The 22,821-nt window shown below is 40.7% G+C and overlaps 1 protein-coding gene across 1 annotated transcript in view; it reads left to right on the top strand.

Annotated features, from left to right (window-relative positions):
• Nucleotides 1-1,239: 1,239 nt before the first annotated feature.
• Nucleotides 1,240-22,821, top strand: part of LOC311275710 (beta-1,4 N-acetylgalactosaminyltransferase 1-like) — a 29,154-nt gene continuing 7,572 nt past the window's right edge. The window contains exons 1-10 of the mRNA XM_084384919.1: nucleotides 1,240-1,451; nucleotides 12,225-12,395; nucleotides 12,531-12,668; nucleotides 12,751-12,857; nucleotides 13,129-13,166; nucleotides 13,411-13,591; nucleotides 13,752-13,838; nucleotides 13,932-14,113; nucleotides 16,579-16,722; nucleotides 19,011-19,239. Coding sequence (XP_084241045.1) covers nucleotides 12,238-12,395; nucleotides 12,531-12,668; nucleotides 12,751-12,857; nucleotides 13,129-13,166; nucleotides 13,411-13,591; nucleotides 13,752-13,838; nucleotides 13,932-14,113; nucleotides 16,579-16,722; nucleotides 19,011-19,239 — 1,264 coding nt within the window. The 5' untranslated portion in view covers nucleotides 1,240-1,451; nucleotides 12,225-12,237. The remainder of the gene's footprint in view (nucleotides 1,452-12,224; nucleotides 12,396-12,530; nucleotides 12,669-12,750; nucleotides 12,858-13,128; nucleotides 13,167-13,410; nucleotides 13,592-13,751; nucleotides 13,839-13,931; nucleotides 14,114-16,578; nucleotides 16,723-19,010; nucleotides 19,240-22,821) is intronic.

Below are 22,821 nucleotides of genomic sequence, written 5' to 3' on the forward strand. Positions count from 1 at the left end.
TAAAATGCGGCGTTTTGAATAAACTTCTGATAATAAAACTTCAATTTCTGCATCTGAGAAATTTCTCTTCTTCATTCGCTTTTGAGAAGACATGTTGAAATTCTTTGTTTGGTGTCATAATATGATGCCCATATATTGTCAGTCGGTTTTAATGGGCGGGATTTATGTTAATTGAGAGAATGAGCGTGCACGCGCGTCCCATTTACGACTGATTGGAATTCATTAACACACACACACATTTCACTATCAAATCTGACGTTTACGAAGTATTTGTGAATCAGGAGAAGAATTTTCGGGAATGTCTCTTTACGCGCAAATCACTCACATATTTACTCGTATATTTACTAATGTTTCATGAATGAGACCCAATGTCTTTTTGAAATAATGAACGAATAATTTTATCTACATTTACAACTCCGGGGGCAAAACAAATTTTTCCAATTTCAGTATCAAATAAATTAAAGGAAGAAAGGGGCACAATACTGGTTTGGTTATTAGCTCTGAATAATGCCAAGACCCCTGTGGGAATCGCATCCATGAAAATAGAAAACTCCCTGGGCATCACTGGAATTTTATGGATATAGCTATCTCAGAGTAAGTTAGCAGCATAGGCCTACCTTCTTGATTTAGCAATTGATCTACTCGTATTATACCTGCTAAAAAACATCTTTCAAAAAATAAGGATTTATTTTTAAATAATATATTGTAATTGTTCCAAATTAAATGTCTATGGGGTAAAAAAAATATGCTTATATAAAAGGGACAAAGCAAGCAACATTTGTTTGTGAAAGCAAGTTTAGAGGGATTTTCTCAATTTTATAATTGCAAATCAAGAGAAAATCGAGGCTATACCTACATGGACAAAACAAGACTGGGTATGAAATTCCAAAGAGAATTTGGATTTAGAATGAAATGTCTAATCCAATTAATTAAAAAAAATATTATTTAAAGTACTGAAATCAAGGAAGTTTGAGTATTCACGCAAACACAGTGGATGTAAGTACTGTGTGCATTCACTCTCTATCTCTCTCTCACACACACACACACACACACGCAGGGTGTGGGCCGTGGGGCCACTTTTCAGCCCGGGAGTTTCAGGCCCAAGACCGGCCCTCTTTTTCCATGGTGGAATTCCAAATTAGCACTTTTTCCAAATTGGATAAATGAGGCAACAGTTCAGCTCTTAGTCTTACTATTGTGTAGTTTTTATTAATACCATGGTTCAACAAATAATTTAAAGGTTAAATAATAATTCACTTAAGCTGAGAAGTTAACAAAAAAAGGGGGAGACCTCCCTCTCATGGTACAACCCATGCAGAGGCTGCTCCTCACACGGGGGGATCTTGATTGTGCAGGTCCTTGATGGCGGCTCTCCTCTCTCTCAGCGTGGTCACGGCCTCCTGCAGGGCTGCGCACGGCGGTGTCAGAATGCGGAACGTGTGTAGCCAAATGTAAGTAGGCTACGTGACAAATGTAAAAAAAAAATAAAAAAAAAAATTCGGGCATATTTTGTAGTATTAAACACATATTTATACCGACTTCAGGCTCCGAAAAGCCCTGAAGAATGTGTACTTGCAGACACTAACCAATTAGCCTGGCTAACGTCAGACCTTGTCTCATTGAGACGTGGGCTGCGTTCAGCCCCGACAAAACGTTGCACAACGTTTTTTAAACAGAAACGGTGATGCGTTGAACACACTGTTCTGATGACGCAAGAATTGCAACTATGGCAGCTGAAAAGGCCATTCTTTGTGTTCTTTGTGAAGAATTTTCTGAGCCTGATGAAGTCGGTATAAATATGTGTTTAATAGGCCTATGTCACACTTCCTGCTTCCGGAACTCGGAGTAGGGATTCAGAACTTCCGGTCAACAGTATTTCTCCATAAGGATTTAGATTATCAGCCATAATGTCTAAACCATCCGAGGTAGACTGACCACGAGCTATGAGGTTGTGAAACGAATGTTTTTGCTCCTGTAGAAGCTATAAGTTCGTATGAAATCAACCCTGTTTTAAGAAAAACATGTTTTATCCGCGATCGTATGAAAAAAAACTACACTACCCACAATCCTAAGCGTAGCAGCAACGTCTGCTGATTGGTTCAACTCCCTGTTACCATAGAAACGTTTACCTTACTGACGAACAGCCCGCCGCTGTTGTTGTAGTGTACCGGGTTGCTGTGCGTCAGGACATATGGTGCGTTCAAGTCATCTCGTATAGATCGTATTTACGAGTTGAACGCACTTGAACGCCACCACAATGTCGTAAATACCAGTGGGGAGCTCGGGATTTTCTCTAAGCTCCGATCTTTACGAGTTGGGGGCGTGTCAGTGATTAACATGGCGGAATACACAATACGTAAAGGTATTTAGCTGTGATATTGTCAGGCTTTTCTATTAACAGCTAATCGCCAACACAGAATATGATAGTATTATAATATAACAATGCAACATGTAACGATGTGTTGGCAGTGGCTTCATAAATTAATTAAAAACATAAAAATACAAAGTACACCTGATGCACATTTCTTTGTTCTTCATTTTCTAGAACAAGAGTTTAAGAACCTTACTGTATTTCTGTGTAATTAATTAAGAGAAAGTACTCCGCCATTTTGCTCCGACGAAAGTGACTTGAACGCACATGCCGTTATAAGCACGACTTCCCACCTCGTACGTACGAACTTCCCAGGAGGACTTGAACGCACCATTAGACAGCCATTCCTCAGCTTTCACGCTTTTCCACTTGAAAGTTTTCATTTACCATCCGAACCACATCGTCATATGTGACTTCAGGCAGGTTGCGGAGATATTTGGTCCAGCGGTATCTATCGGACTTCGCCATTGTAAAAAGCTAACCGGAAGAGCCGTATCCCTACTAAAAGACGTACTTCCGGTCTTCAATTTTTTCGTGACATAGGCCTTATGCCCGATGTTACAGTTACTGCACTTGCCGCCCAGAACAAAAGAGAACATCCCAATCGAGTGAAGGGATTTGTGGACACTGAAATGGAAGCACACATCTTACCTAATTCAGACTAAAACACATCTATTTAGCCTCACATACTGACTTTATTTGTAGGTCATACTGTTTTAATACCCTGTATTTTCTTTCTCATTTTTAGGAAAAGCACTTATAATTACCATTGTTTATTTCTATACCAATACACTTGCAATGAAGCTAAAAATATAAACAACTACATCATTATGTTGATATCCTATATTTTTTACAATAAAACTTTCGACAAACATGTCTTCTAATATCCTCAGTTTTAGCGTATACCGAGCTGCATCGAACACATTTGTAAATTACTTTTCTTGAACCCATTGTGCGAGTTCACTTAAAGTCCGCGTGAACCGGAAGTTGCAAACGACTTTTCTCCAGTGCTGTGACGTATTTCCCAGTGAAAAGGTATATTGAACAGAGGGCAGGGTTTTACTCTAGCGCTCCTCCTCTCCATCTCTCGCTCATAGCAGACTAACGGTTTGAGGGGAGTGGTTAAGCGTTTCCCAAACCAAGCCGTCAAACATACGTCATCAGAGAAGGTCCTCCAAGGCAGAGGGGAGGGGCATTTTCAGATTTTGATTAAAGATTACAAAGCCAAAAAAAATTTTTGTGTGGATTGACTTGCATGGATGAATTGTTCACCACAAAACTAACAATTTAGGCAAACAAAGTAAATATGGTCAATTTTGAATTCATGTGGACTTTAAATACCACGTGCTTTATGCCACGTGCTTTATATACACTGCAGTTCTGACACACCCACCAAACAAGAGAAAACGTATCTCAAACCCCGTTGCACACCGGTGCACGCCGTTTCCAGGAAACATGACGTTGGAAACCGGAAACCGTAGCAAAACGTTGCGCACCGTTTTGAACTTGAATATGCCCGTGGTCTGGGAACCACATGTTTATTTTCTCGTATTTGAGGCGTGGTTAACGAGAAACCTAGAAACAATGTCAACCTTAACCTAGAGCCGTTTATTGGGCGCTAAGAATGTCTATCAAATGCGCCTGTATGTAGCTCATAGCCAATCGTTTCAATTATACCAGATGACGTATGTCGAGCGACAGAAATTCGACGAAGAAGAAGACGAAATAAACTTGTTCTAAACTACTTAGAACAGTATCTAAGGCTGCATCCAAAGGTAACTTCGCGCCTGATGCCATACATAGAGTCGGCATCTAGTCATAATTGGGGGCGTGGCGAGGGTGGAGTCGGCGTGGGGGGAAACACTGCGAACATCGTATGTATTTGAATGACAAAAATGTCGTATTGCGAAACATTGACGCCTGCCGACCGGCAACGGTACATTGCAAATTTAACTGCAATAGGTTATGATTGCCCCTATTTAATTAAAAACTGGGTCAATGACCCAACCAAATGGCCGGAGGTGTCCTTTCCAGACATATTTTGTTATCTGGTTGAATCTCCAGGTAAGACATCGCGGTAGCGTTGCATAGGCTACTATAACTCTATACAATTTTGTCACTTACCAGTTGTACGTATGCTTCACTCCAAACTATTAATCCTTTTGTAAAACGCTGATCAGTAGTACGAAGTTGCCAAGGGACTGTGCTGACAGTTATCCCTAACTCAGACCTCGAACTACTCCATAGGTTCACGGCTCGTGTCATTACGACGCGATTGGCCTATCAAGCGAGCCTTCAGCTGATAACGCTAATGTGAATGAAACATCCCTTATGAAAAACAACTATAGGAATCTTGTAGTATTTTGGGACAAAATATTATAGTAATCCTATAGGAATACTATAGTATTTTGGGACATACTATAGAAGTACTATAGAGGTATTACAGAACATCACAGAAGTATTATACACTACTATAGAAATCTTATAGGATTACGATAGTTCTTTTTCGTAAGGGATGTAGACAACCTGGCCCACTGCCAGATATGAGTTTAACACCCACTACTATATCACACAGAGATCTACTCACACAGTAATCTCAAAAATGTTCTGTGTGTTTATTAGGAAGGATGTAGAACTTCAATTCATAATTTGTTTGTTTATTGGCGCCGGTACAGAAAACGACACAGCAACTCTTCGGCATGATTGTCCCGTGTATTTCAGTTAGCGCCAAGGCAATTTATTCCCCCACAGGCTAAATTCACATCAAATGACGGGCGTTCCCGGGGGCGTTCCCAGACCAACTGTCTGTATGTATGTTGGATAGATATAAAACAAACTGCTTCGGTGTGTTGCATAGACGTCGTCATTGTCTTGCTGCTCCCTCCCCGTTCTGTGATTGGTTCCCTTTTTAAGGAGAAAATCTGGTCCTTGGTGTCCAGGCTGCCTAGCAGCGTGAATAAAATTGCGCTGCGCCAAGGCAGCATGGGGAAACCCAGGCTACTAACCAATAATCTATTCGAGATTGGCTGTTACCAGACTTGTTGCTCCAAGTATATGTCAACGAATCAGGAAATGTAGACCTCCATATATCAACCAAATTGAATCTCTCCATAAAACATTTAAAGGGTTAGTTCACCCAAAAATGAAAATTCTGTCAGTAATTACTCACCCTCATGTTGTTCCAACCCCGTAAGACCTTCGTTCATCTTCGGAGCACAAATTCAGATATTTTTGATTAAATCTGAGAGCTGGATCACTCCCCCATAGGCTTCTAAGGCATTATAACTTGCTGGCCCAGAAAATGTATTAAAGACATCGTTAATATAGTCCAAGTGACTACAGTGGCTCAATCTTAAGTTTATAAAGTGACGAGAATACTTTTTGTGCGCAAAAAAAACACAAAAATAACGACTTTATTCCAATATTCATTTCCTTCTCTCTGGGCCTCGAGTTTTTTCACGTAGTGTAATAGCGCAGCGCTTCTGTGTTGCACGTCACACGCATCACACACACCAGCGTCGGCCAATAGTGAGCCTACGTGTGACATACAACACAGATGCGCTGCACAGTTATACTACGTGAAAAGACTCGAGGCCCAGAGAGAAGGAAATGAATAGTGGAATAAAGTCGTTATTTTTGTTTGTTTTTTGCGCACAAAAAGTATTCTCGTCGCTTTATAAACTTAAGATTGAGCCACTGGAGTCACATGGACTACTTTGATGATGTCTCTATTACCTTTCTGGACATGGACAGTATACCGTACATACATTTTCAATGGAGGGACAGAAAACTCTCGGACTAAATCTAAAATATCTTAAACTGTGTTCCGAAGATGAACGGGGGTCTTACTGGCTTGGAACGACATGAGGGTGAGTCTTAATGACATAATTTTCATTTTTGGGTGAACCCTTTAAAGTTTGTATTTTGATTATAATATGGTCTTGCTGGTAAACAATCGAGAGAGCCACCCATAACAGTATTAAAATCACCCCTCTTATGATAAGAGAAAGATCCGGGAATTGCGACAGTCCATGAAGGATATGCTCTTCTAAAGTTTCAAATAAATTATCGTTTTCACTTTTAGAATTATATCCATAAACATTCGCAATGAGGAATACAGATCCATGAATTTTGAGAGTTTGGCACAAAAAATCTTAGACAGATCTTCTGCAAAACGCTGACCATGACTCCTCAGGTATTCAGACTTTTTTGCTGCCTTCCACAGAGAGTCACGAATCACCCTGGATGGAAACTGAATAATTATTATTATTATTATTTATTAATAATTATTATTATTCCTCTGGGTTTATCAATATTGGACAGCTCCTTTCCCTTCTTCTGGCCCAGACGATGCACTGTGTCAATGAGATTACGGAGTTTGGCCTTCTCTGCAGGTAGGACAGCTTGACATATGCCAATAGCTTCTTGTTACACATCTTGTTTATCAGCCTCCAGTACTCCGAATAAACGGAGATTCCATCTTCGTGAATAACTCTATACGCAACTCAGCTGAACCCAGGCGCGCCTCATCGTTGGCGATGCGCTTTTCAAGAGCTGCAGATTTCTCCTTAATGTCCTTTATCTCAGCACATGCAAAGTCAATAGTTTTCTTGAGTCCCTCAATTCGCAGGGTGTTGTCAGAGATCAGTTTCTCCAACGCATCAGATCTGGAGTTAATGAGTTGCGAGAGTTGTAGGACTATGTCAGAGGTCTCCATTACAACAGCTAAAGTAGGTAACTGCTCCGATTTACCTTTCTTTAGAGCACGTGATTTGCTGGGAGTGACGGTACAGCTGTAAAGTCTTCATCAGCCGATGTATAGTCATGGAAATGTTCGTCCATGCTAACGCTATCTGACGTGACTGTTGTCTTAGACTTCGATTTTGTCTGATTTCTATCTCTTTTTCGATCAGAGGTCGCCATTTGGTAAAATGAAATGTTGTTTAAACAATTGAGAGCCAACACTGTTACATTAGATATAATAATTAGACTTATCACTTTGCTCAAAATAACAATTTAAATTCCGCGGCTCTCCTTAGACCATTATGCTTAGAGCGCCATATTGAGCTCCTCCCTTTCCACCAGCATGCACGAGCAAATCTTGTCTGTGTGGGCGTAGTCAGTCTTCCAGCAGGAAAATTGCGCCGGTGTGGTGAACAATCGAGTCCGGTTGAAGAGATGAGTCCGAGCTGCGTCAATAGCAGAAGAGAAAGACCGTGAAATTTGAAAATACGACTGTTATTGTGTCATGAAATGTAGTTTTAAGAGTTTCTCAGTTGAGAATGTAGTTGTTTGAAGCTCAAATATGTTGTTTATTTATTATAAAAAACACACTAACAATGAGAAATGTTTAATTTCACAATCTATAGCTTCGGTTAAATACTAGTATATTAAACATATAAGTTAAAATACATTAATGACTCGTTATAACCTACAAACGTCTTCTATAATAAAGTGATTTTGTATTATTTGTAACCAGGCACTAAAGCGATTACCCATAAAACGTGCTTTGAACCAATCGGATTGCTTGGGTCCTAAGCTCGGACTCATCTCTTCAACCGGACTCGATTGTTCACCACACCGGCCAAACCGAACGATCGAGCGGCGGCCGCTTATGACGTCATGGCCGGGTTGTGCCGGCGCATCGAAACCGGAAGCTGACGAAACCATTGTCTAGTGTGAATAGGTGTTCATGTGTGTATTCAAACGGAAATATTATGTGTTAAGTGTATTATGTGTGAATGAATTATGTGTTTATTATTAATATGTATATATTGGGAATGGATTATTATGGATAATCAAATAGATGAAGTATTTGTATGTGTTGTATGTGTTGACGTCCTTCTCCACCACCTCCGGTCTCTTGGTCTCAGGTTGAATGCTCAGAAGAATGTCTTAACTCAGCAGACCACTTTCCTGGGTGTCTAACTCGATTCTCTCTCGATGCAGGCCCGTCTGGCCCCTGCTCGAGTTTCCAGTCTCTGTGCATGCTTTGCCCGTTTCAGGCTCGGCCATCATGTAGCGGTGGGCATATGTCGCAGGCTTCTGGGGCTCATGGCAGCAGCCTCTCCTGTGCTGCCCTTGGGTCTCCTTCATATGAGACTGTGGTGGATGAAACTCAGGGGCATCCGCCCTTCTTGGTCTGCCTTCCACCTGCTGAGAGTGTTGCACAGTTGCCTTTGCGCTCTTTGGAGGTGGAAAGACTCCCCCTTTTTACTTCAGGGGGTCAAAATGGGTGTAGTTTGCCGTCGCCAGGTTGTCACGATGGACGCCTCTTTGACTGGTTGGGGTGCGGTCTTCGAGGGCAGACTGGCGTGCGGTGTTTGGACAGGCAAGCTTCTCTCGTGGCATATAAATTTTGCAAGCCATCTCTCTGGCCCTGGATAATTTTCTCCCGGCCCTGATGGGCTGTCATGTCATTGTCAGGATGGACAACATGGCACTGGTGTGCCATGTAAATCGCCAGGGAGGCTTGCGGTCGCGCACCCTCGACAGGCATGCAGACCGCCTCCTCCTTTGGGCTCAAGACAGGTTTCTTTTGCTGAGAGCAGTTCACGTTCCAGGGGACCTGAACAATGCAGCAGACTTTCTGATAGCCCAATTCTGGCCATCCCAGACGTGGTTCTCGAAACTGAGCTCCCTGATGGAGGGGTCCCCTTGGCAGATTCCTATCAGGAGAAATCTGATGTCTCAGCTCCAGGGCAGGATTTGGCATCTTCGACCCGAGATATGGAGGCTGTGGGTGTGGGCAATAAGAGGCAATCGCTAGCGACATTGGCGTCTGGTCTTCCCGCTGATGTTCGGGAGACCATTAATAATACTTGTGCGCCTTCTACTAGATGGCTGTATTTCTCCAAGTGGAAGCTTTTTGAGCCTTGGTGTACGGCAGGCTCTTTCTGTGAGTGAGCCTTGTATGGAGTTTGCCCCAGGTCTTGTGAAGGTGTTTCTACTGCCTAGACCTGGTTATGTCCCCAAAGTTTTGTCCACATCATTCTGCTCTCAAGTGGTCATGCTTCACTCTTTCTGTCCCCCTCCTTTTTCCTCTGCTGAGGAGGAGAAGCATAATTTGCTTTGCCCTGTTCAGGCTTTAAAGGCATACGTGGACTGCTCTGGCAAGTGGCGCAAGTCGTCTCAGTTGTTCTTATGGCTCGCCGCCTCTAAGCACAGGATCTCTCTGAGTGAGATGCAATTTCCCTGGCTTATGAGGTGCGGAAGCTTCCTTCACCTCTGGGCGTTAAAGCTCGCTCTACTAGGAGTATCGCGTCCTCCCAGGCTCTTTTCAAGGGAGTTCCTTAGAGGATATTTGTGTGGCAGCAGGTTGGTCCTCTCTGCACACTTTTATTAGGTTTTATAACTTGGATTAAGATGCGGCCACTGGTTCCCGGGTTCTTTCTGTATGAACTGGTCGCCTAGGTCCTAGTTGAGTCTGGTCTGGCAAAAAAAAAAGTTATAGTAAAGTTCCTTGTTGGACCAGATCTGGCAGCGCTTAGCTTGGCATGTGTGGTATATCGTTCCCATTGCGTCATCGCTACGCAGCGTCGAGTGAACCTATGAAAGAGAACGTTTCGGGTTACTCTTGTAACCCATGTTCTCTGAACAGGGAACAAGACACTGCGTTCGCTGCCAAGCTCCTCTTGCTGCCGAAGGAGCTTCTTCTTCATCTGTGGAAAATCTGAGGAGCAGATGGCGTGTTCATTGTATAAGTGTGAGTGACGTAGCGCCACTGAGGAGGCACCCACACCATCAGCCAATGAATTGGCGTGATTCTATACGGGTTCAGACAATCAGCACATGCCTTCACGTGGCAGCCCTGTTTTGACTAATTTTTGCAAGTTCTTAAGGGAAATTGTACTTATTTTTCACCTAAATATGCTTGTAACCAATTGCTTTAATATATAATTGTACTTGTAATCACTTATCTATCATGCAAATATACTAATTAGAATATTACATGGCCCAAACATGTATCAGGCACCAGTATTCCTGGTCTAGGAGGAATACAAAGGAGTAATGGTCATTTGAGGACCTGATGGCCGCCATTTTGAAAATGGGGCCTTTCTTTAGTATGTTTTTAAGTACATCTGATACTACTGTAAACCACTGAGAAACCTTTTGTTAGGATTTTTTTGGGGTCAAGCCATATTTGCAGCTGACTAATATGCGAAAATGAGTTCTTACATGCATAATGATGCATGGGTAACGTGTTGGTTTTTTAACCATGCAAGTATCCAAGCTGATGTGTAAAGGCTAAAAATGGACATTAAGTCCATAAAATGGATATCCAGTTCGAGTGCGACATTGTAGAAAATCAGCCTGCGAGTTGAGAGATTTGTGTTCGCACATTAGCCTACTTGGATGCGCTCTCGACATTTGTCATTAAAATAACGCAATACGGCCTCAAATAAACTATAAAAAGGTGAAGATAATCGTGTCTGAAATCTCCAATCGATATTTATTGGTTAAAATCAATGGAGAATATCTCCTATTTTTCCGTGGGTGCTCGGCACCTATGGGCACAACCGTAGGCTAGAGGTTGCGACTGTGAATGTGAATTTATTTGGTGCTTATTTTTTGCTATAGAGTTAAATGGAACCCCTGTTTTGAGGCGGTCAACAGAGTGGAAATAAAAGGAAAATTGTATCTTTTTAGGCTACGTTTAATACAACCAATTGCAAAAAAAAGGCAAATGCTAATAAAATAAAAGGTTAGTGACCTAGGATTTAGACAAAATTAATGTTAAGGATATAGATATCTTATGAATAACACAATGTTCTAAACTGTTTTCAATTTGTACAACAAATGTTGCAAAAATATTGTGAAAATGTGCTAAATGATTTTCTGCTTGAAGCAGTTGTTGTCGTCCCACTTTAGAAAAGGTTGTTTTCGAAAGTGGGATAGCATGTTTTGACTAATGTTTTTTTTTTTTAAATAAGAAGATCATTTCTAATTTCTAAATTAACCTAGGCTAATTGAGTGAAATCATTCAATTTGAATTCATAGTGTTGCTATTATGACATATCTTCAATTAGAATATGTGCAATTAAATATGTAAATATTCATATGTCTGTGTATAATTCTATATTACACACAGACACACATGTAGGTTGGGACTTGATTTGATGTCCATCATTTCTCAGGAGAGCTACGGTAGAAATTTGTCAATTTAGACCTTAATCAGAATTATCATCTAATAAGGGTAATCAACATACCCTTGTTGTATGTTGCAACAGACTGGAGGAAGAGCGTAGTCAGAGTTGGGTTTCCACAGAGTTGTACCTTCACCAGTTGTAGAGATCTTTGATGGAATCATGTCCTTATATCAAAGACATGTGAAGTTAAACTTGTATGAAGTTCTTTGTCTGCTGGTCAAATGGGAACAAACTCAATTGAGTTTGCAATAATTGAAGCTGTATTATATTTTTGGTATATATTTGTCATGAGTTAGGTTTGCTTTCCTCCTTTTGTCTCTCTATCCCCTGCTTCATTCCTGCACCCTGTCCACCTGTTCGCAATCGCAATCAGCACGCACTCAAGTGGACATCTGAAAATTTCTTTGAAAAATCTTTCATGCCCTACGAGCAATAAAAACATACAAGGAAAAAATAAAATAAAATCATGTCTGAGGTTGTCATACAGTAAGGGTAAATATTTCCACTTTAATGTAAGAGAGGGTACGGCCATTTTAAACTTAAATGTGCAAGGTATCTGTCAGTACAAAACAAGTTGCAATTATGTTCTTCACCATTTTGTTTTGTTTTCAGTTTAAATTTATATTCAGTTTTAAAAATATTACATTTCACTGCTATTGACTGTTTGCTGTTTGCTGTTGACTGGTTACACATTTACCTTTCAGATAATCTCCAGAAATGAAATTTCTCCTCAAGTTATTCCTGATTGGGCTCAGTATTACGGTATTGGGTATTTACAGTATACAACATGGATTTCTGGATGTTACAGATGTCACAAACAGACTGTTTCCACAGTCTTTTCCACAGTCTGTTTCCACAGTCTTTCCTAAACAAAGGTCAGTGGCTGGTTATTTATTCAGAATACTATACTTAGTCTCTGTAACATATTACTTCAGTATCATTTTAAATAATGTATTATCTGTGCAATGTTTCCTTATTATTGCCCTCATTTTTTTCAAATATGACCTAAGCATTGGACCATTTCCCAGTAAAAATCGTTCGTCTTGTTCCTGTAATGGATTTGCTATACTTGCACAGAATGTGCAAGTGGATGAAATGGAAGATCTTCAGAGACGTCGGTCAGAGGAATACCAGAAATACCAGCTCAGGTCAAAAGTGCATTCCAGTTCCTGCCCCTTAATACATTTTGGTTTGGCTTAATTCTAAAAGTTATAATTCTGTATTTCTTAGAATGGGGACGAAGATGGACTCACTTATACTTTCCCAAGCCAACTCGCCCCTCCAATATCCCATCCAGGGTTTCAGAGTGCCACCTCTTACAAAAAGAGTGATACCAGGTAAAACTCTTTTCTTCATGTAATGTTTCAGATCTCAGATGTGTTTACTGTAAAACACTTAATCTGTTTTGGGATGTTAGATGTTAAACATCATGTGTGCAACAACATGCAGATATTCTTTTAAAATGAGTAATTTACTGTATCTTCAAACTGAATTAGAAGATGAGATGTAATGACCAGGTAAGAATGCACTTTCAAAGAATTTTAGAACTGTATTCGTCATTATTTACTCTTAATGAGACCTGAATTGTCAAACTGCCCATTTTCACAGGTTTGGCTCTGCATGCACAAAGAAGAAGACTATATAAGGTTTGTTTTGAAATTTGTGAGGTCCTTTGAGGTTCTCTGGTTTTATGTTCTCGGTAAAGGTAGAGGGTATTTTCATTTGTATTTTGCTTTGCAAGGGCAAACGGTGTCCAAATTAATCTTTTTTTTTTTTGAAATGCAAACTCAAGACAGCTGGTTACTTTCTTTGCAGGAGATGTGTCCAGCAATGAGGCAATTAATAAATATCACACCGAAGGTCCATTAATCAACCACTTTTGTGCAACAGGTGTCTTTGAGTGTGAAGAGTGGAGTGCTCTCAGTAGAGGATGTTCTGGATGGAGAGCAGGTGGATGGACAGGGTCAGAGTGAACTGAACATTTCATCTAGCAGCCTCACACAACTCAATGATCTGCTGTCCAGAGTGACCTACACCAGCACTATCTACCATGTCAAGACTAAAGATCTGGGTAATGTCTACAGTGCCCTATGTGTCCATTAAGTTCAAAGAATGGGTGTGAGCTATAATATGTAACTATTGAGCTGTCTAGTCAGTTTACTTTTTTTTTACATTCAACTTACCTTTTTTAAAGATAAAAAATCCAAATCCACGTTTCCTTGTTTCCTTAGTTCATTTTTCTTTTGAGGCCTATGAGGCCATATTTCCCATTGTGATCAAGAGACCCTCAGTTCCTGTTTTGTACGACCCAGGGACAGGTAAGACCACCAAAAAAAATAACAAAAAATGTATACACACACAAATCTAGATTTGGTCTAGTCAATAACCCTCCCCCTTCTTTCTCAACTTAGATATTAACTCACAGGTTACCATAACAACCAAGACCTTTCTGAGATATGAAGAGCTGAACATCCTCATCGACAGTATTCGACAGGTTTACCCCAAAATCAAGATAATTGTTGCAGATGACAGCCTGACACCAGAAAAGGTGACTGGCAACAACGTAGAGCACTACATCATGCCTCCTGCACAGGTAAATACTTTTTTAAGGCCACATTGACATATAAGGGCTTTTCACACAGCGCTCAACCCCGTGTTATCGTAATTCTAAACCCCACTTTTAACCCCGGATAGAGAATCTTTCTGCTCTGGAGCAGGGTTGTCAAGCACTGCTTTTGCGCCGTTAACTCCGCGTGTTAACATTGCAGGGAATGATATGGGATAGATGCTAAGCAAACGACAGCCATTCGTGTGCCTCATATTCATGTGCTTTTGGTTAGCTATGGAAACATCTAACATTGGTTAGCTATGGAAACATGTGACGGTGTACGTTATATAAACGGTTCTTTCAGTGTTTGATGGGAAAAATGTCAAATGGAGATGGAAAACTCGTCAAATAGCCAATAGCTGCTTTTCCACCATCGGGCCAAATTTCTATTAAAGGATTAGTTCACCCCAAAATGAAAATTTCCTAATAATTTACTCACCCCAATGCCATCCAAGATATCCATGTCTTTCTTTCCTCAGTGGGAGAGAAATTATGTTTTTTGAGGAAAACATTTCTGGATTTTTCCTCTAACAATGGACTTTGTTGGTTACCATCATTTTTTGAAGTCTTTGAAGTGTTTAAACGGGCTGTACGCGATCACAGCTGAAGAAGAGGTTGTTATCTAGCAGTGATAGGTCATTTAAAAAAAACAAACTTTATAGACTTTTTACCTTCAATAGTTCGGATTGAGCTGATCAACAAACGGACAGGGAACTACGTCATCACGTTGAAAGGTCGCGCCGGCAGAAGTACCGCCCCACTGTTTACTATGCGACCGTACATAGGAGGATAGTTCAAATAGTATTGTTTGCTATTATATATATATAGTAATAGTATTCAGTGAATATGAATATGAGTAGTATATGAATAACATTCTGATGAATATGAATAGTAGTTCAAATAGTATTGCTGGCGCCGGCGTGACCTTTCAACGTGATGACGTAGTTCCCTGTCCGTTTGTTGATCAGCTCAATCCGAACTATTGAAGATAAAAAGTCTATAAATTATTTAAAAAAAATTTACATAAAGAAAAGGAAACAAAAGATTCTCCACCCGGCCCTCCACCGGTGGCGCGGTGACCATCTCCTGAAGAGCAACTTGATCTACCTCTGGGTCGCCCGTCTCAGGGTCGTTTGCACCGTCGCTTGCCTCCTGGTTTGGCACCGGCCTGGACGGGCGGGGTCGACTTCCTGCGGCTTGCCCCGCGCTGAGCCTTAGGTGGTTGCTGCTGCTGGGTCTTAGCGGGAGCGGAGGACGCCGGAGGAGGCCGACCTCGGCGACGAATAGACGGAGGGTCTGTTGCCGGCGGACGGGTGGGAGCAGCAGAGGTCTGCCAGGGCAGGATGTGTCGGATGGCCTCCGTCTGCTTCTGTGCGGCCAAGAACTGTTGGCCAAAGCTCTCAACCGCGTCGCCGAATAACCCAAACTGGGACAGAGGGGCATCCAGGAACTGATTTTTATCGGTATCCCTCATGTCGGCCAGGTTGAGCCAGAGGTGGTGCTCCTGAACCACCAAAAAACACAAGCCCGACCTTCTCGGCAGCCCGGGAAAGAATAGCCGCCCATTCTGGATCTGTCTCGGACAATGCTACACGCCCCGAGGGGGGGTAACGCAGCCGAGTCTTCATCTCCAGAGGACTGAAGCTCCCCCTCCGATGCTGCGATTGACATCTGATCGTCAGCTAGAGCCAACGAGGGAAACGGTTGGTCGTCCAGGAGGACCAAGACGTTCACCAAGAACGACGGCATCCAGAAACGCACAAGCGGAATGTGTTGCTCTTTTAGAAAAAAGTAAAACCTACCACAAAAATACCACCCAGGGGTAGCCGCGTTGTGTATTTAACACAGAGGAAATGCCCACCGAACCGACACACACACACATACAATAGTACTGTGAAAACAGCAGTTGTGAGCTGCAATACTCGCGGGCCACCGCTGATCGCGCTGTCACACCAACACAAGACGAGAGTCTTCTTAGATTTTTCTTTGGCAGTCTTTGTAGAATTCTGAGTCAACCAGAAAATCGGCTCCGAAGTGAAAGACATGTGCGCGTGCGCCCGCTTCCTGTTTATACCCGTGCTGCGGGGCGGGGCGTGTGACGCGTTTCACGCATGCCAATGTTCATTGGCTCGTTCTGTAGACACTCGAAGATGATAGGGCTCGCTGAAGTGATCCCAATTACGTTGTCACGTCGACGTTACGTCGAACGTGAGCGACTGAAAGGGAACACAATTTTTAACAGCAGAGACTTTTATACAATTTATTTTGTAAGCATCACATTTTGGCTTTTAAATACACCAAAAATTGGCCTCATTCACTTCCATTGTATAGGTGCCTCACTAAAATCTTGAATTTGGCCTTTTCAAAGAAAATTAGGCAGGAGTTTAAAATTGCTTTTTGTGGGTGCCTACTGAGCTAAACCCAGAATTTCTCTTTATCCGTTTACTTAGGGCTGGTTTGCAGGAAGGAATCTGGCTGTTTCTCAAGTCACCACTAAATACTTCCTGTGGGTTGATGATGACTACATATTCAATAACAATACACGGATTGAAAGATTTGTGGAGATAATGGAGAAAGTTCCAGAACTGGATGTGGTCAGTAAAGAGATGCTTTTTTTTTTGTAAGGAACTTTGTGTGTGATATCTGTGTACAAACGTTTTCACTAACAAATTTTGATTATTCAATAACTTTAATATGAAAACATTTTAAATTTACGAAAAATGTAGGAACAACTGAAACCACATATATATGTATATATATATATATATATATATATATATATAAAGAAACTCACTCTGCTGGTGGCCTTATAAACGTCTTAATATTACATTTCATACATAGATATTCTTAAATGTATTTCATTGTGTGTGTGTGTGTGTGTGTGTGTGTGTGTGTGTGTGTGTGTGTGTATATATATATATATATATATATATATATATAACTTTTATTACAGCCACAGGTCCATATAACACAACAACAGCATAAAAAAGGAGATACAAAAATACATAAAAATTCCATAATAGCCTATAGAATATACAGGCTATTACACCAGTGTCGTCTAAGCCTCGAAAAATATCTATAACAGCTTTTCAGAGGATTGACTAGGGCTTCAATTATATGGTTCACTGAATTGTCCAGTCGACACATAAAACCAAACATCAGTTGCCTTAAGAGTGCCTCACAGGTTGGCACTCTATTAGCCACAAACAAATGACTGGCACTATGCCACCTAGGGACACGGAGCAGCAACCTCATTGCATCATTGTATGCTACCTTTAGCCGCTGCATACTCTTTTTCTTATAGTTAGACCACAATTGAGCAGTATATAGCGGTGTAATATAGGTTCTAAACAGAGAGCACTTCACAGAGTCTGAACACAATAAAAACTTCCATATGAGCATATTTGCTTGAGCATAAATTTTACAGCGCTGACGATATAAGTCTTTGTCATCTGTCCAGTCATTAGATATAACATGTCCTAAATATTTGACTACCTCACACACAGCAAGAGGGCTGTCTGACAAATAAAAAGTCGGAAAAGTTGATTTATTGTCCTCATTGCTTCTAACTACCATTATGTGGCTTTTCTTATTGTTATATTTAATATCATAATCTAAGCCATATTGCGAGCAGACTTTCAGCATCTGCTGCAGCCCAACGCTGTATGGACAGAGCAGGACAAGATCGTCTGCATACATTAAATGATTAACAACAATGTTGCCCACAAGACAGCCAGTTTTTAACCTATTTAACTGGTCTGACAGATCATCCATATAAACGTTAAATAAAATAGGAGACATAATTCCTCCTTGTCTCACTCCATTACTGACATGAAACGGAGCAGATACAACATTATCCCATTTAACCTGAAACGTTTGATGGGCATACCAAAACACTAAAATTCTCACTAAAAATGTAGGAGCACCTCTATCAAGCAATTTTACAAACAGTCGTTCATGATTGATTCTATCAAATGCCTTTGACGCATCAATAAAACATAAAAACATGGACGAATTCAGGCTGTTATACCTGGACACAATCTCTTTAAGAGCATAGATACACAAATCGGTTCCATGCTTTCTTTTAAACCCAAACTGATTGTCAGTAGTAAGAACATACATTTCTAACTTTGTTAGCAGTATTCTCTCCAGTACTTTAGACAAGATACTGGCTAATGCAATTGGTCGATAATTGTCAATACTGTTGAGCTTACCAGCCTTGTCTTTAAGCACAGGTAGTAACAAAACAGACATAATAGCGTTGGGCAGGACACCATGAACCAAACAACCATTAAAACACATGGAAAGCAAAGGGCAGAGCCTATGGCTGGCATATTTTAGATGTGTGTATATATATATATATATATATATAGAGGGAGAGAGAGAGAGAGAGAGAGAGCTGTATTTGTATATTTGAACTTGATCTCAGGACTGCACACATGGTATTGCTTGAGGAACTTTCTACATGTTAGAGATCATTGTATGTTTACAAACCATTTCTAAATGCAGTGTTTTATGCAATTTACTAACTGCGGCATGTTGTCACTCATTTAGGACTCAATTTATTAACACTACCACGAGGTTAAGAAGAATTTTGTGTGTATGCACATGTTGTGAATTATGTGGAAATGTTTCAACTGAGAAGTTATCCTGTGTGTAAACATGAATAATTCACAAAATCAATAGTGAATGAGACCAATTGTTCTTTCCCAGATATGGAAATGATCTCTGCTCCCTCACTTCAGCTTTGTATAAGTGTTTATTCTGACTGGATGCAGGAAAGATGATGTGTTTTCTAGCTATTAAACTGTTCAATAGAATGCAGCAATGATACTGGATCATTTCAGGCGTAGGAACAGTTCTTCACTCACTCTCTTTCCAGGTTGGTGGTGCAGTGGGAAAAGATCAGTTCTATTTCCGCCTTCAGTATGAGGAAGGGGATGAAGAGGAGGGCGGTTGTCTCAGACGTTTTCATAGGAAGAACCATCAATCAGTCCCAGGCTTTAAAGACTGCTTGTTTGTAGACGGGGTCGTCAACTACTTCCTGGCACGGACAGATGCGGTGCGACGGGTTGGCTTTGATCCGTTTCTGAAGAGGGTGGCTCACACTGGTAGGTACATCACTATGGGATTATTTTTGTGCCTTTAATATTGAACGTAACTTTTCAAGAAACAAATTAAAATATAAATGGACACTGAATAAAATGGCGACATTTTTGACTGTGTTTATAATACAATGCATGTTTTGCTAACAGTTTTCTCCTCTTTCTTTCGCTGATCAGTACTTACAAATGCGCTTCCAGAGTTTCCATTTACGCTTCTGAAGTTTTTCTTTTGTTTCCGTTCGCCATTCTGACACATTTCTCTCATGGGGGCGGGGCTAACCGCAGTGTGTTCTCATTGGCTACTGAGTTTTTGATTGACAGATTCTTGACCTGGAAGTGAAGACGTCAGTGTTGTGTTTACCAGGGGGGCAGTGTTTCGGAAAACATTAAAGCTTCCCTGGGCGCCGCCATTGATTAGCGGACCCCCACCTGCTGTTAGCATTCCATTGACTCCCATTCATTTTGGCGTCACTTTGACAGCGAATAACTTTACATCTGAGGCGTTTAAAGACTCCATTTGTCCATTATTTATTTCTAAAGAAACACGAAAATGTATAAAAGACAAGAATCTTACGTTATGGCCCCGTAGATGCAGTTTTTTGTAAAAATAGGCTAACGATTGCGTCATAATCACGCGACTCTCTGTCGCACAGTAGAGAAATTACCGTATGGACAGGAGGAGAAGCTCGCGGGCAATCGGGGGGACGTGGAGGCAAAATGACAAAATAATTAATCAGAATACTTAGCAAAAGTTGCTCCTGCTCCTAGCTCATGGACACCTCCTACTCACTCTCCGTCTCTGCAAGTTTCGGAAGGGAATGATTCAGATTTCTCTTGGCACAGCTACTAGAAGACAGACAGGTTGCTCACGTCACATCTACGTCGTCAAGCTCAGTTTGAGTCTGCGCAGTGCGCTTAGCCATCAGGAAGTGAGAGCTTCTAATTGACTTCACTTTTCTCCGTTGAAACCTATGGGGTCGCTGTGTCCAGTTTATATACTGTCTATGGTGTTTACATGTGTGGATATGAGTGTCTGTAAGTGGATTCCTATTTCATTTTAGTGATATAAAGTTAGGAGTTTTGTTTTTTAATTTTATCTGTATTTTTCTGCTGCTACATTACATTGTTGAGAGGAGTTCCTAGGAATAGCACCGACGAATAATTATATCATCATTATCATCAATCGTCGTAATCAGGATTATGGAGATGCTGGAGACTCGCGGTAAGTCAGTATTTTTTTGGTAAAAAAGATGGAGAGGTATTTTAGAACTCAATGAGAGCCCACAACATTATACAGCAGTGTTATCTTTATTCAGCCCAATCATTACTCAACCTTATCTGCTTACAATTACACAGTTTATTTTCCGATTACATCATGTTTGCTTTTTCAAAGGTGCAAAACCTAAGAACATAAGGAGATTCAATAATTAATAATATAATTCTCATCATGTGTGACATTTGTAACAACATTTTAGTTTTATTTAGTGGCCTGAAAATCCCTTTCAAACAGGCTAATTGATTAATTAATTAATTTGTTTGAAATTAATAGTTTAAGTCCTCAATTTGTTATGTGCAGTTTGTATTGTTAGACTAGTATAATACTTCTCCTTTCTTACTTTGCAGGGAGTTTAGCAACTTTTCCATGAACAAAATTCTGATGCTGACCCAGAGGATGGAGTGGTGTATTACCAGAGATCCACTCTCCCCATTAGACAGGAATCTCACTTTCTTCAGACACGACATCACTTTTGAATGACTAGGATCTTGATCTTCAGACACTTGATAGTATGCATATATTTTAATTTCTTTGGAGTGTTAGATTAAGACAAACACTGTTCACAAGTACACAAGAGGTTGCACTTTATTCTTATAAGTCTACAATGATCTCAGATTAGCATACCGACAACATATGAATGTTAAGGGGATAATCCACCCAAAAATAATAATGCTCTCATCTTTTACCCACCCTCATGCCACCCCAGATGCATATGACTCTGAGTCCATACAGTAATGCAAATTAATGGGTATTTAAAAGTTGACACTTTAAAAACCACACACAGTGACTGTGATGGGTTATTCATATACAACCCCAGTGGATGAATTAATGTCTTCTGAAGTAAAACAACAGATAATAAAATACTAATAATTTAAACGGTTTTAACCCTTCAATACAAAACTGTCATACGAAATTGGCTACAATCTACCTGTATATGGGTTCACGGAGATGTATTATTTTCTTAAAAATCTTTTATTTGTGTTAATGTGAAGAAAGAAAATCTGGGATGGCATGAAAGTGAGTAAATGATGAGAGAATTTGCATTTTTTGGGTGGAGTATCTGTTTAAAGACTTATGTACTCCATTACAATGTACACAGTCACTGCTTTGTTACATTTACTGTAACAAGAACTGTTCAAATTATCATTGCATCATTTAAAATATATTTGAATTTTACACAATTTAGTATATAATGTACTTGTGCATTTTTAGTACTATATACACTCACCTAAAGGATTATTAGGAACACCATACTAATACTGTGTTTGACCCCCTTTCGCCTTCAGAACTGCCTTAATTCTACGTGGCATTGATTCAACAAGGTGCTTAAAGCATTCTTTAGAAATGTTGGCCCATATTGATAGGATAGCATCTTGCAGTTGATGGAGATTTGTGGGATGCACATCCAGGGCACGAAGCTCCCGTTCCACCACATCCCAAAGATGCTCTATTGGGTTGAGATCTGGTGACTGTGGGGGCCATTTTAGTACAGTGAACTCATTGTCATGTTCAAGAAACCAATTTGAAATGATTCGAGCTTTGTGCATTATCCTGCTGGAAGTAGCCATCAGAGGATGGGTACATGGTGGTCATAAAGGGATGGACATGGTCAGAAACAATGCTCAGGTAGGCCGTGGCATTTAAACGATGCCCAATTGGCACTAAGGGGCCTAAAGTGTGCCAAGAAAACATCCCCCACACCATTACACCACCACCACCAGCCTGCACAGTGGTAACAAGGCATGATGGATCCATGTTCTCATTCTGTTTACGCCAAATTCTGACTCTACCATCTGAATGTCTCAACAGAAATCGAGACTCATCAGACCAGGCAACATTTTTCCAGTCTTTAACTGTCCAATTTTGGTGAGCTCGTGCAAACTGTAACCTCTTTTTCCTATTTGTAGTGGAGATGAGTGGTACCCGGTGGCGTCTTCTGCTGTTGTAGCCCATCCGCCTCAAGGTTGTGCGTGTTGTGGCTTCACAAATGCTTTGCTGCATACCTCGGTTGTAACGAGTGGTTATTTCAGTCAAAGTTGCTCTTCTATCAGCTTGAATTAGTCGGCCCATTCTCCTCTGACCTCTAGCATCAACAAGGCATTTTCGCCCACAGGACTGCCGCATACTGGATGTTTTTCCCTTTTCACACCATTCTTTGTAAACCCTAGAAATGGTTGTGCGTGAAAATCCCAGTAACTGAGCAGATTGTGAAATACTCAGACCGGCCCGTCTGGCACCAACAACCATGCCACGCTCAAAATTGCTTAAATCACCTTTCTTTCCCATTCTGACATTCAGTTTGGAGTTCAGGA

Source organism: Rutilus rutilus (assembly GCF_951802725.1).
Source record: "Rutilus rutilus genome assembly, chromosome: 1".
NCBI lineage: Eukaryota > Metazoa > Chordata > Actinopteri > Cypriniformes > Leuciscidae > Rutilus > Rutilus rutilus.